Source organism: Erpetoichthys calabaricus, chromosome 3, assembly GCF_900747795.2.
Source record: "Erpetoichthys calabaricus chromosome 3, fErpCal1.3, whole genome shotgun sequence".
Taxonomy (NCBI): Eukaryota; Metazoa; Chordata; class Cladistia; order Polypteriformes; family Polypteridae; genus Erpetoichthys; species Erpetoichthys calabaricus.
In genome coordinates, this window is record NC_041396.2 from 289489521 (window position 1) to 289503753 (window position 14233).

The 14233-nt window shown below is 43.4% G+C and overlaps 1 protein-coding gene across 2 annotated transcripts in view; it reads left to right on the forward strand.

Moving 5' to 3' along the window:
* The window catches only part of map3k12 (mitogen-activated protein kinase kinase kinase 12), a 215929-nt gene that overhangs the window by 127460 nt on the left and 74236 nt on the right, over window positions 1-14233 (forward strand). For both annotated transcript variants that reach the window (XM_028798492.2, XM_051924338.1), the window contains exon 2: window positions 5552-6074. In XM_028798492.2, the coding sequence (XP_028654325.2) occupies window positions 5615-6074 (460 nt within the window). In that variant the 5' untranslated portion in view covers window positions 5552-5614. The remainder of the gene's footprint in view (window positions 1-5551; window positions 6075-14233) is intronic.

Sequence of the window (14233 nt, forward strand, 5' to 3'; positions counted from 1 at the left end):
GCCCCCAATTTGTGCCCACCCCTCACCCACTCCAATCTTCCAATCGGCACTCTCCCACAACCCCACTCTATTGCTTCCATCCTGTCCTGTGACCACCTCACCCCACTTCGGTAACCTTTGAACTGAAGACAATTACACCAAACCACTGCCTTCATCCCTTTTTTTGGGCTGCCCCATCATACTGCCTCCACTTCTCCTACCTTTATGAAAGTGAAATATATTGTGATTTACCTGAAGAAAATAGTGGGCATATCTTTCAGTTTGATGTAAAATATATGTAGTTCAAATATAAACTGCTCAAAAAAATAAAAAGAACACTTTGAAAACACATCAGATCTCAATGGGAAAAAATCCTGCTGATTATCTCTACTGCTATGGACTGATATGGTGATGCGTTAGGAACGAAAGGATGGCACATCATTTGATGGAAATAAAAATAATCGACCTACAGAGGGCTGAATTCAAAGACACCCCAATAATTAAAGGGAAAAAATGATGTGGCAGGCAGGGGAGTCCATTTTGCCGAAATTTCATTACAGCAACTCCAAATTGTACTTAGTAGTTTGCATGGCCCCCACGTGCTTGTATGCATGCCTGACAACGTCGGTGGGGGGCATGCTCCTACTAAGATGATGGATGGTGTCCTGGGGGATCTCCATCCAGATCTGGACTAGGGCATCACTGAGCTGCTGGACAGTCTGAGGTATCAGATGAACTGAAACATAATGTCCCACCCAGAGGTTTTCTATTGGATTGAGGTCAGGCGAGTGACCGTGGGGGCCAGTCAATGGTATCAATTCCTTCATACTCTCGCCACATGAGGCCGGGCATTGTTGTGCACCAGGTGAAACCCAGGAGCCACTGCACCAGCACAGGGTCTGACAATGGGTCGAAGGATTTCATCCTGATACCTGATGGCAGTCAAAGTGCCATTGTCTAGCCTGTAGAGGTCCCTCCATGGATATGCCTCCCCAGATAGACCATCACTGACCCACCACCAAACCTATCATGCGGAACGATGTTACAGGCAGCATAAAGTTCTCCATGGCTTCTCGAGACCCTGTCACTTCTGTCACATGTGCTCAGGGTGAACCTGCTCTCATCTGTGAAAAGCACAGGGCGCCCACAAGTGGTGGACCTGACAATTCTGGTATTCTATGGCAAATGCCCATCGATCTCCACGGTGCCGGGCGGGCAGTGAGCACAGGGGCCACTAGAAGACATCGGGCCCTCGGGCCACCCTCATGAAGTCTGTTTCTGATTGTTTGGTCAGAGACATTCACACCAGTGGCCTGCCTGCTGGAGGTCATTTTGTAGGCTCTGGCAGTGCTTCTCCTGTTCCTCCTTGCCCAAAGCAGCAGATAGCGGTGGGTCCTGCTGATGGGTTAAGGACCTTCTACGATGGGCCCTGTCCAGCTCTCCTAGAGGAACTGCCTATCTCCTGGAACCTCCTCTATGCCCTTGAGACTGTGCTGAGAGACATGGCAAACCTTCTGGCAATGCCACATATTGATGTGCCTGCCATCCTGGAGAAGCTGGACTACCTGTGCCAGCTCTGTAGGGTCCAGGTATGGCCTCATGCTACCAGTAGCGACACTGACCGTAGCCAAATACAAAACGAGTGACAAAACAGATGAGGAGGGAAAAATGTGAGTGGCCTCCCTCCACCTGTTAAACCATTCATTCCTGTTTTGGGGGTCATCTCATTGTTGCCCCTCTAGTGCACCTCTTGTTAATTTCATGAACACCAAAGCAGCTGAAACTGATGAACAAGCCCCTCTGCTACTTAACTGACCAGATCAATAAGCCCACAAGTTTCATTGACTTGAATCTATACTCTCATTAAAAAGGGGTCCTTTTATTTTTTTGAGCAGTTTATAATGAAAATTATATTAGCTGGCCAGTATGGTGGGGCACTGGTAGCGCTGGTGCTTTGCAATAAGGAGACCAGGGTTTGTGTCCCAGGTCCTCCCTGCAGGGAGTTTGCATGTTCTCCTTGTGTCTGTGTGGGTTCCCCCCCCCCCCCCCCCCCCCCCCACACTTCAAAGACATGCAGGATATGTATAATGGCGACACTAAACTGGCCCTAGTGTGTGATTGGGTGAGTGTGTGTGGTCACCCTGCGATGGACTGGCACACTGTGCAGGGTTTGTTCCTGCCTTGTGCCCATTTCTACCTGGGATAGGCTCCAGCAGACCCCAACAACACTAGTCTGGTTTAAGCAGGTTAGAAAATGACTAACATGTTTGCCTTAAAGGATTGTGGTTTTCAAGACAAAATTATTTCTTCACAATCATGGTATACATTAACTTAATGCATAAAAACTGCATTTCAAACTGAAGCATATTTTATACATTTTCAAAAATAGCCAGCCCACTCTTGTGTTTTATCTATATTACTAAACGAAGGTTGTATATATGCATGGACGCCGGACGCCAGACGCACCGAAGCGCACGCGCACTGCGACTCAGAGCCCCAGAGTCAAACCCAGCAGCTTCCCAGACTCAGTAGGTGGCGCCCAAACAACACAACACAACCTGTAAACTAAACTTGAGGTAAAGCGTGCACGCCAACAAGTTGCCATGGTGACATATTTAAACATAGACATAGAATAACTAGATGCCTCATGACTAGCAGAATCATACGTCAACGTCGCCGCCATATTGTGAGTGGCACTGCTGTGGAGTGAAGTAATGAATAATGTGCTGACTGGGATTGTACAAACCGCTGTACGCTTCAAACCAGATCCCGGGGGATTACATTTCATAGGTAAGGCTGAACAATTGTTTTGGTTATATTTGGCCGTTAGAAAATCCTGTTTTATAATCTTTACTTTAGCTAAGCCAGGCTAAGCTAGCAAGCTATGCATTTATGTGCTCAAGTGAGCCTCCGAAGAACATTTTGGCTAAACGTATTTAGTCACTATCTATGTAGATTGTTGTTAGCTGTTAACATTTCTCAAACTTGATGATGTTTTTTTCTCAAGGAGCACATTGAGGAAACACAGTTTGAAATTGACAACCATCATTTTATGCTCATGTCTTTAGTTATGTCTGTCTTCCACAAACTTAAGGCTGTACCATATTGCCAGACTGAATACTCTCAAATTACAGGATCTGAGTGAGCGAGAGGAGTGCGAGTCTGGAGGAGATCAGTGAGGTTGTGGAGAGCTTTAAATGTTAAGAGCGGTATTTTGTATTGTATTCTGTAGTTAACAGGGAGCCAGTGAAGTTGAGAGAGAATAGGTGTAATATGTTCAGTGGATTTACAACAGCAGGATATTATCCTGGCAGCAGAATTTTGAAGAAGTTGTAAGCGATGGATGCGTTTTTGTGGGATGCCATTGTAGTAATCTATACGCGAGGTGACTTGGGCATTAAACAATACTTCAGTACTGTGTTGCGTAAGAACAGGACAAAGTCTGGAAATGTTTCGAAGATAGAAGAAGCCAGTCCCCGAAATGTTACTTATATGGGAGGAATGACTAATAATAATAATTATAATTCTTATTATTTAATAATTGCCATTATTAGTGTATAAATGGATATAAATAATTGCATTTAAACGATTTGCCAAAATCTGTGGTATGTAAACGATACTGTTTTAAACATTGTTTTTTCATCAGAAAACCCGGTTTCCATGTCTACCTGTATTAGTTTAAATGGCACTTTTGCCACTTGCAATAAGGCTGACGCGCTGACGTATCGTGTCTACTGGGAAACACAGTGAATGCGCCGTCTATCTATATATGTGTATGTATTTAAACTTGAGGTAGTGGTGACTACTGACAGTGCCAGCAGTCAGCTACTCCACAGTGCCAGTGGTCAGTGTTCTCCACTCCACAGTACCAGCAGCTACTCCACTACACAGTGCCACCAGTCAGTGTGCTCTAATCCACTGTGCCAGCACTCAGTGTGGCAGCTGTCAGTGTGGCTTATTTGAATCATATTAAGGTAATTCAGTGTTAAAAGTAAGTTCAATTATGATTCCTAATGGCAAACGACTTCTAGCTAACGACACACCCATAGAAAAACAAAAACGAGACTGCATGGATAAAACAATGAACGAAGCCGCCTACAATGCGCTTCTGAAACACCAGAACCAAAGGAGTCACGGCTCCAAAAAGAAACAGCTTTACTACAAATATATTTATTTCATTAAATGAAAACTTTCCCAGGACGCTCCCACCCTCCATGATTTTTCATCCCTACAAAGATTGGAGGGAACAGACAGTAATTGCCATTCTTGGATTTGCGATTCTTTAGAGAATCGGGGGGTTTACTGGTAATGGAGAATATGGGTTGGGTACTGGAATCCTATTGTGAAAGAGCACCTTACAACTTGCAGAATACGGCCCTTTTGTCAAGCCAAAAATGTTACTCAGTATTGATCTGCGTATTGAGATTGCACATATATTGCAAAACAATGCGTCCATGTCATTTTAAGAAGGAAAAAAAAAGGAAAAACAAACCATTGAGAAATTTGGCCATTTGACAAGCAGACTGGCTGTGTACTTCACTTCATTGCTTGTCTTCCTCCATGGTGCCCTTCAAGAGCCAGGGGTCTGGATTCACCTTGAAAAGTCCTCGCCAAGTGCTCTTCTTGACAGTTGAAGCCCAGATGTGAATGGTTGTCTCTGTTCTGTAGACTATTAGGAAATAATGACTGATAAACAATCACACTTACCATGGCTTATATTCTTTCACTGTACTTTGATTTTTGTTTGATTTGATATCTTTTGTTAAGGACAAATTGTCTTTTCACAGCAATGGGTCAGCCATTGTACTGTGCCCCAGAGCAGGTTAAGGGCCTTTCTCAAGGGCACAACAGAGTGGGATCCTTACTGGCTGTAGTGGGATTTGAACTGGTAACCTTTAAGAGTGTATTTCACAATTTCACCAAGATGTTGCCTGCTGCAGGTAGATTGAAAGATATCGAGCTGACTGTAACATAGAAATGGTTCTTATTTTCAATTTAGCTTACCTGGCTAGTATGAAGATAGTGAAGCTAGGATGCGTGTCCCACTTCCCATTTACGTTTATTAACCAGTATCAGGAAACTATAACTCAGAAATGTTTCCCATTTAACATAGTTGGTTGATTTTAAGGCAGAACACCTGGAAAGTGTTCCCCATTTAACTTACTGGGTGGGTGATTAGATACAGTAACTTGGAGGTGTTTTCAGTTTCACTGTTTCCCATTTCTTTGTTGGCCAATTTGCACATGGTGTAGACAGAAAATATCTACCATTTTTTCTTCTCTAGACTAACTTGTCCATTTGGTGTTCTAACTGGATATGCTGTCAATGTTCTCTGTTGCCAGCTTGCCTCACTGGCAAGTGTTTTCCATTTTCCATATGACTTACTGTAGTTAGTCATCCATATCTGGGCTTTTGGCATCCAATTTATTCAATAACTGGATGGGCAGACTTGTCTGAAGCACATCATATCTGGGTGGCTCAGACTGAGTTGTCCTTCTTGATTTCTGTTCACTTTCAGAAGCATGCCACCTATCTCACCCTTGTCTTTATTTTTTTTTCCCCTCTCTTTCAGGATTGTGGACTTCTTTCGCTATTGACTCCGGCACTGTGGGGGTCCATATGAGCACAGCTGCCGATGGCCTGCATCCATGAGACCCGAGCTCCCTCTCCTTCACTCTCGGGCTTCAGTACACCTCTTTCGGAGCCCCCTTTCCGCAGGCTAGATGACACCCCAGCCTGCACCCCAGAAAAGGACCTGACCCCCACACAGTGTGTGCTACGAAACGTCCTGCCTATTGACTCAGGGGGCACCGGTTGCGGAAACACCTGCAGCCACAGCCCAACAGCCAGCGATGAGCAGACGGAGCATTTTGCTAACAGCGTGCTGAAGCTGCATGAACACGAGTCGGGTGGCACAGCCGGGGCAGAAGCAGGGCAAAGTGCAGAGTGTGGGGCCGGGCGGTACCAGGCAGATGATGTTCGACTTCAGTGCCAGTCAGGCGGGGGATTCCTGGAGGGCTTGTTTGGATGCTTGAAACCTGTCTGGACGATGATCGGAAAGGCTTATTCTACGGATCATAAGCACCAGGAAGAGGGTGAGTTGCTTGCAGTGGCGGACCGTGCATTTCACACCTAGGCCTTCAGTAATGCTCTGTCTGAATCAACCCACCCCTCAAAAACTAATTTATGGTTATAAAAACCATCTTAATATTCAGAAATACAGTATAAAGAGCCGTTGCATCGCAGATAAATAACTCCTGTAGCCACAATAAATGCCTTTATTGAATACACAAACCAGGGGTGAACAAGTTCCTTTCTACTGCAGCTACAGCCTGCGACACACATGAAAAATATCAATAATAACTCAAACTTGCAATATTATTTAGGAAAATCGCAACATTTTACTCACCAAAAATTCAGATTATTTGTAAACAAAATCCATCCTCATCTCGTTCCTCAAAAACCGTTCAATTACTCTGTCGTACAGATTATCCGTGCGCTTCAGTTCCATCACGAAGTCCCTTTCTATCGCCATCGAAGCTAATGCTGAAAGTCGAACCTGCCCTGTCGTATTTCTGGCATAAGTTTTAATTTGCTTTAGGGCTGAAAATGTCCGCTCGACGGAAGCAGTGGACACGGGAATGCTCACCACCAAACATACCAATGTATACAGCTGCCCCATGATGCTCTCATTCAGATTTTTATATTACACCATCCTATCCAATCAACGGGTCTGAATACGGTGACGTTGCCATATGCCTGCTAGAGGGCCCTAGTGAAACCAACTCAAAATCTGATTGGTTAAAGCAACAGTTTAATCGACATTTATTTTGTGTTAGAGGGCCTGCAGAATGGATTGTGAAGGCCTCCCGGGCAGACTTCTTTGACTTTGACCCTGCCTGGCAACAAATGATGGCTGAAATGTGATTGGTTAAATGCTTTAATATGAAAATACATGTCTGGAAGCAGCACAATCATCGGAAAAGCTATGAAAGGAAGCGGACTGACTATTTAGAATTATTTAATAAGTATTCATGGACAAAATATAATTAACATCAGTTTGTGATTCAGATATTTTTTTAGGCCAGCAGAGAAGGCCTTGCAGGCAACTGACGGTCCGCCACTGGTTGTTTGAATATGGTGGGCCAATCTCATCCCACATACAGTTTGTGGTTCCCGTGGAAGTCTGTAGGGGTTTGGTAGGCTCATTTTATTACTAGTTGTGCACATTTCTACATTTCCTATTGAACTTCAGCATCAAGCAGTTTACAAATAAAAACCTTTCATTGCTATTGACAACTGTAGACTGGGGATTCTTAAACCTTTTAATCTGAGGACCTTAAAAAGAAAATCAGTACCTCACTCGGACCCAAGAGGAGGATTATTACCATAATGACAGCTGAGCCAAACACAGACAAATAACAGTGGCAATATAATAAAAAAAAATACAGCAAATGTTTGTTTCCATGTAAGTATATTTCCCACATGAATATTAAAAAGAGAGTAAAGTAAAAGGCGAACATATTGTTAATAAAAAAAAATGATTACCATTTAAAATTGAATAGGCTCCTGGGATTTATTACTGCCCATATAAATGCATATCGTCAGCTTTAGTAAAGCTAAGAGAAAGCGGCATTATAATGATTTGTAAAAGGACAGTATGAATGGTTGCTTAGTAGATGGGCTCATGGCACTCTTCTCTGGACCTTTTGTTGTGCTGCTATGTCCTTTTTGTATCCTGGAATCCAAAACTGCACCCAGGACTCCAGATGAGGCCTCCCCAGTGTGTTATAAAGCTTGAGCAGAACCTCCTGTGACTTGTACTGCACACATCAAGGCGCTATATAACCTGACATTCTGTTGGCCTTCTTAATGGCTTCTGAACACTGTTGGGAAGTCGATAGCTTAGAGTCCACTACGACTCCTAAATCCTTCTCATAAGGTGGACTCTCGATTTTCAGACCGCCCATTGTGTATACAAACCTCACATTTTTACTTCCTATGTGTAATACTTTACATTTACTGACCTTCAATTTAATCTGCCACAAATCTGCCCAAGCCTGTCTGATGTCCAAGTCCCTCTGTAATGGCTCAACAGATTCTTGATTACCTGCCAATCCACCTATCTCCACCATCTGCAAACTTAACCAGCGTATTACTTATTTCCGATCCACATCATTTCTATATATTAAAGACTAGCTGTCCCCCATGGCTCTATCTGCATAGTAGTGAAACAGGACAAACTTGAAAAAAATCAATAAAAAATTAAAGAAAAAATGTAATAATTTGTATTGAGAAGAAATTATATTGATAGCTTTCATGTCCGAGGGCCTCTTACCTCATCATATAAACAAGTCGTCTACAGTTGAACTGTTCAAAACAAGACTAAAGACTCATTTCTATTCACTTGCATTCCGTGACCTTCGGTAATACTGATGGTTTCTTCTTTGTGATTATATAACATTACTTCTATTTTTTTATGTATATAACATTACTTCTATTTATTATGTATTTTATTTTATGTTCATATATTTTATTTCTGTTTATGTTTTATGTTAATTTGTTCATTTTTCTTTTATTCTATTATTGTAAAGCAATTTGGCCACAGCATTGCTATGTTGTTTTAAATGTGCTATATAAATAAATTGACGTTGACATTGACAATGTATCTGTGATCTCTTTGGCAAAAACATAAAAAGTTTGCAAGGTTTCTCTGGCCAAGTGGAAGGTAGGTACACTCCAATGTCAAACGTTGCTACTATATCTGATCGTGTTCAGCTCTGACAGGAGAGCGTCCCCCGTGTGGGGAGAAAAGCACATGGCTGTGATATCTCTTGCAATCAGCAGCTACCCTCTAAAACGCGTGTAGCCCTGATCTCTCTCTCAAAAGCGTCAAACGTTACTCCTTAACAATCTGTAGATAGATAGATAGATAGATACTTTATTAATCCCAATGGGAAATTCACATTCTCCAGCAGCAGCATACTGATACAATAAATAATATTAAGTTAAAGATTGATAATAATGCAGGTGAAAAACAGACAATAACTTTGTATAATGTTAAATGTTAATGTTTACCCCCCCCGGGTGGAATTGAAGAGTCGCATAGTTTTGGGGAGGAACGATCTGCTCAATCTGTCAGTGGAGCAGGACAGGGACAGCAGTCTGTCGCTGAAGCTGCTCTTCTGTCTGGAGATGATACTGTTTAGTGGATGCAGTGGATTCTCCATAATTGATAGGAGCCTCGCCACAACTGTCTGATAGAACATCTGCAGCATCTTATTGCAGATGTTGAAGGATGCCAGTCTTCTAAGGAAGTATAGTCTGCTCTGTCCTTTCTTGCACAGAGCATCAGTATTGGCAGTCCAGTCTAATTTATCATCCAGCTGCACTCCCAGATATTTATAGGTCTGTACCCTCTGCACACAGTCACCTTTGATGATCACTGGGTCTATGAGGGGTCTGGGCCTCCTAAAATCCACCACCAGCTCTTTGGTTTTGCTGGTGTTCAGTTGTAGGTGGTATGAGTCGCACCATTTAACAAAGTCATTGATCAGGTCCCTATACTCCTCCTCCAGCCCATAATAATAGATAATAATAGATAATAATAATAACAGATAATATTATTAATAATAATTATTAATAATAGATAATATTATCATAATAGATGATAATGTCTGCTGAACAAACAGGTATCGCTAGCTAAGCAGAGGCAAGGTACTTGCCAACACGTGGCTGGCGCGTAAGTGAAGAGGGCCCCACCCGCTTCTCTCTCCCCTCTGCCTGCTGCGTGTCTCTCAGATTCAGGCAAATAAATTGGTACCGCGAGCAAACTAGCGTGATGAGAGAAGTTGCTAAGTTAAGTTAAGTAGTTCTCTCGGGAAAAGTGGACAGACATACAAACAAACATTGGATATTATATATATATATTATATATAAATATATATATGTATATGTAATAATATATAAAATAGAGAGAGAGAGAGAGAGATAGCAGCAGTCCCCCCCACACACTGACCCCTGCTGGACACCACTCTTAACATCAGCCAATTCTGTATAAGGTTCCACGCACCATCACCCTTTGCTTTCTGTCAGTCAGTCATCCTCTAACCTGCTTAGTCCTGAACAGGGTCGCGGGAGTCTGCTGTAGCTTATCCCAGGTAGCATAAGGCAGAGGCATGAACAAACCCTGGACAGGATGCCAGTCCATCACATAGTGCACACACACACACCCCAATCACACACTAGGGCCAATTTACAATCTCCAGTTCACCTAACCTGCATGACTGTATATGCAGATAGAATATAAGAACATATGGGGATCATGTTAACTGTATAGCCAAAAGGAACAGGTCCATTTAGGAGTTGAGGGTCCAACGCCACAGCATAAGCTCACCATGTTTGTCACAACAGGATTCCATGCTGTCACCTTTCTGGAGATCTGAGATGCCTGATCTGATGCCTAAACCAAACAGACCCTTTGGTGACAGGCTGTGGTTCAAACTGAGAGTATCAAGGTGTGGCCGTGGCACCGTCTCCCATGTGAATCTTCTTTTTGATTTGAGGAGAGAAAACTGGAAAAAGCGTTTGGGTCATGGAGTTGGAATAGAAACCTCTCTGGATGAGATATTGAGACAGCTTAGCTATTAGCTGAACAGACAAGCTTGATGTACTGAATGGTTTCCTCTCATTTATCAGATTTGTTATATTCTGCATATGTAGTTAGAATATAAGAACATACAAGGATCAAGTTAACTGTATAGCCAAAAGGTACAGATCCATTTAAAAGTGAGGGTCCAACACCACAGCATAAGCTCACCATGTTTGTCTCAATAGAATTCCATGCTGTCACCTTTCTGGAGATCTGAGATGCCTTCTTCTTCCCTGAGGTTTTCATCTTCTGTATCCTTACTTCACTTCCATACAGTGCCTTCAGAAAGATTTCCAACCCTTTACTTTTTAACATGTTGTTATATTGAAGCTGTATATCAAAATCTTTCAAATTCACTTTATCCCTCAACTTTTTAAAAATTTACCAAACATAAAAAAAGCTGAATTATCCCAGTGACACAAGTATTCAGACCCTTCATTTTGTCTCTGGTTCATCCAATTCTATTGATCATCTTTGAGATGTTTCTACACCTTGTTTGCAGTCCACCTGTGGTCAATTCAACTGACTGGTCATGATAAGGTAAGTCACCTGCCTGTCTGTAGAAAGTCCAACGGTTGACGATGACCAAGCCATGAGGTTGAAGGAATTTCCCACAGCTTAGAGATATCAGTGAGTTGAGGCAAGGCTCTGGGGAAGGTTACAGCACTGATGGGTCCCAAGAGTGACCACCATATCACTAAAATGGAAGACGTTTGGAACAACCTTGACTTTTCCTAAGTGCACTTCGCTGATCTGAGCTTTATGACCGGGTGGCTTAGAGTTTGTGAAGGCACACCTAAAGGACTCTGAGTCTGTGAGAAGCAAGATTCTCTGGTCTTATGAAACCAACACTGATCTGTTACGCCTCAATTCTAAACATCTTTTCTGGAGGAAATCAGCCACCACATATCACCTGTGCAAAACCATTTGAACTGAGAAGCATGGTGGCACAACTTTAGGGTCTAGGAGACGAGTCAGAGTTGAGGAAAAGCTGAACAGAGCAAAGTTACAGAGATGTCCTTTATGACAATCTGCTCCTAAGTGCTCCGGACCACACGCTTAATGACCCTAAGAACAAAGAAAATACAACACAGGAGTAGCCGAGGAACAAAAGTGTGAATATCCTTGAGTGACCCAGCCAGATCCTGGACATGAACCCAATCAGACATTCCTGGAGAGACCTGACCATTGGTGGACAGCTGACAATACTTGAGAAGATCTGCAGTAAAGAATGGCAGAATGTTCCAGGTGAGTGAAGCTTGTCGCGTCAAACCCACGTCTAGAGGCCATGAGGTTGAAGGAATTTCCCACAAAGTTTAGAGGCAGCAGTGACTCGAGGCTCAGATCTGGGGAAGGTTATACAGCATTGATGGTTCCCAGGAGTGCAGTGGCCACCATATTACTAAAATGGAAGACGCTTGAAACAACCATGACTTTTCCTAAGACTTGCCAACCGGCCAGAGTGAGCAATCAGGGGAGAATGGGTTCTCAGTCACCTCTCTTACAATGGACAAAGTGTACTCCGCCGATCTGAGCTTTATGACCAAATGGCCTGACAGAAGCCTCTGTTCAGTAAAGGAAACGTAAATCCTGCTTAGAGTTTGTGAAGACACACCAGAAGACTCTTGAGTCTGTGAGAAGCAAGATTGTCTGGTCTCATGAAACCAACTCTGATCTGTTAAGCCTCAATTCTAAGCATCACGTCTGGAGGAAATCAGCCACCTTGTATCACCTGTGAAAACCCATTTGAACTGAGAAGCATGGTGGCACAGCATTAGGGTCTAGGAGACGAGTCAGGGTTGAGGAAAAACTGAACAGAGCAAAGTTAAAGAGATGTACTTAATGAACATCTGCTCCTGAGTGCTCCAAACCACGTGCTCAATGACCCTAAGCACAGAGAAAATACAACACAGGAGTGGCTGAGGGACAAAAGTGTGAATATCCTTGAGTGACCCAGCCAGATCCTGGACATGAACCCAATCAGACATTCCTGGAGAGACCTGAAAAGAGGTTGGATGGAGACCATTGGTGGGCAGCTGACAGTGCGTGAGAAGATCTGCAGGGAAGAAAAGCAGAAAGTTCCTGAATCCAGGTGAGTGAAGTTTGTCGTGTCAAACCCAAGAAGACTCCAGGCTGGAAGTCAACCCCAAAGTACAGAGTAAAGGGTCTGATTATGTGTGTCGATGGAATATTCCAGTTTTTACTTGTATTCAGTTTTCAACAATTCCAAATTTTGCTTTGTTATTCTGGGGTACTGAGTGTTGCTTGAAGAGGACTAAAAAGAATCTAAGATGGCAACAGACACACATTGTGAACAAAGTGAAAGGGTCTGAATACTTTATGAATGCACTGCAAACTGAGATACGAGACATATGGGGGTCATGGGGGAAGGGTTATGCCTTCTAGAACAATCAGCTGCCACAAAAATAGCAGCCACCTACAAGCCCCACCTCTTATCCCATGCCCCCCCTCTCCTGACCACCACCACCACCAAAATGTAGAACTGTAAAGAATATTAAGCTCCTTTCCTCCCAGGCCCCTTTGTCTAGCAGATGTTTATTTCCATGGGGGGGGGGGGGGTGACCTGAAAGGACGTCACTTTTATAGATCCCCCTCAGACTAGAGCAGCTGGCACTTGCTTTTACACACCAGCACTCTGTGCTTGTCTCGCTCCAACGCTGATCACATCTTTAGTTAAACCTCCAAACTGTCCTACGCTGAAGTCGCTGCCTCATGGGTGCAGCACTCCGAGTTTGAATCTCAGCGGTTACCCCCTTGGGATCATCCCCAAAGGCAGGCTGGTTACATTACATTTAAGGTTTCAGATTGGTCCTCTCTTAGTGTGAGAGTGGGCTGTCCAGGGTTGCTTTCTTCCTAGGGTCTGATTCTGCAAGAATCAGCCGTAGCCCCCACCATTTTGTCCTCATGTTGAGCAATGGTAACTACAGACTCCAAAGGGTAGAAGCAAGCTGACCCACCTGAGGAATCGCAATCACCTGTGATGCCAACTGTCTTAAACATTATGGTGCCCTGAAATGGTTGGATCAATTAGAAAAAGTGTTGTCAGGCTGTGACCGAAATGTATGCAAATCCCCTTAAATGAGTGTCTGCCGTGTGCTCTTTAATCACGATGTCTGAATTGTTTGATTTGTAATTTTAAACTGTGGTGCAGAAGGGCAAATCAAAGAGAAATGTGTCTTTGTCCCCGACATCATGGAGGGTATTGTATAAATGTGTATAATGTCACAAACTCGACAAAAAGCCACAGAAATGTTTGGGGCAGCCACCCACCCGTATATTATTTTCTGGCTGCAAAACAGGTGAATTGTTGTATTGATGTTTGCAGATTCGGGTCCAGAACAGAACTGGTCTGCTTGTACAAAGATGTCTGCTTTAAAGGAGAGCGGAGGAACTGATTTCATCAGAAGGGCTGGGACTGGAAGTGACATCATCAGGGCCAGCCGGAATTTCCCATAACTGGTCTGCAGAGAAGTGAGAGAAAGAGTTAGCGCACTCCGCCACCCCCTGGTCTGGCATGGAATTGCTCTCATTCAGGCCCTTTAGCTGCCTCCCTTGCACACGTGTGTGGCAATACATACAAAC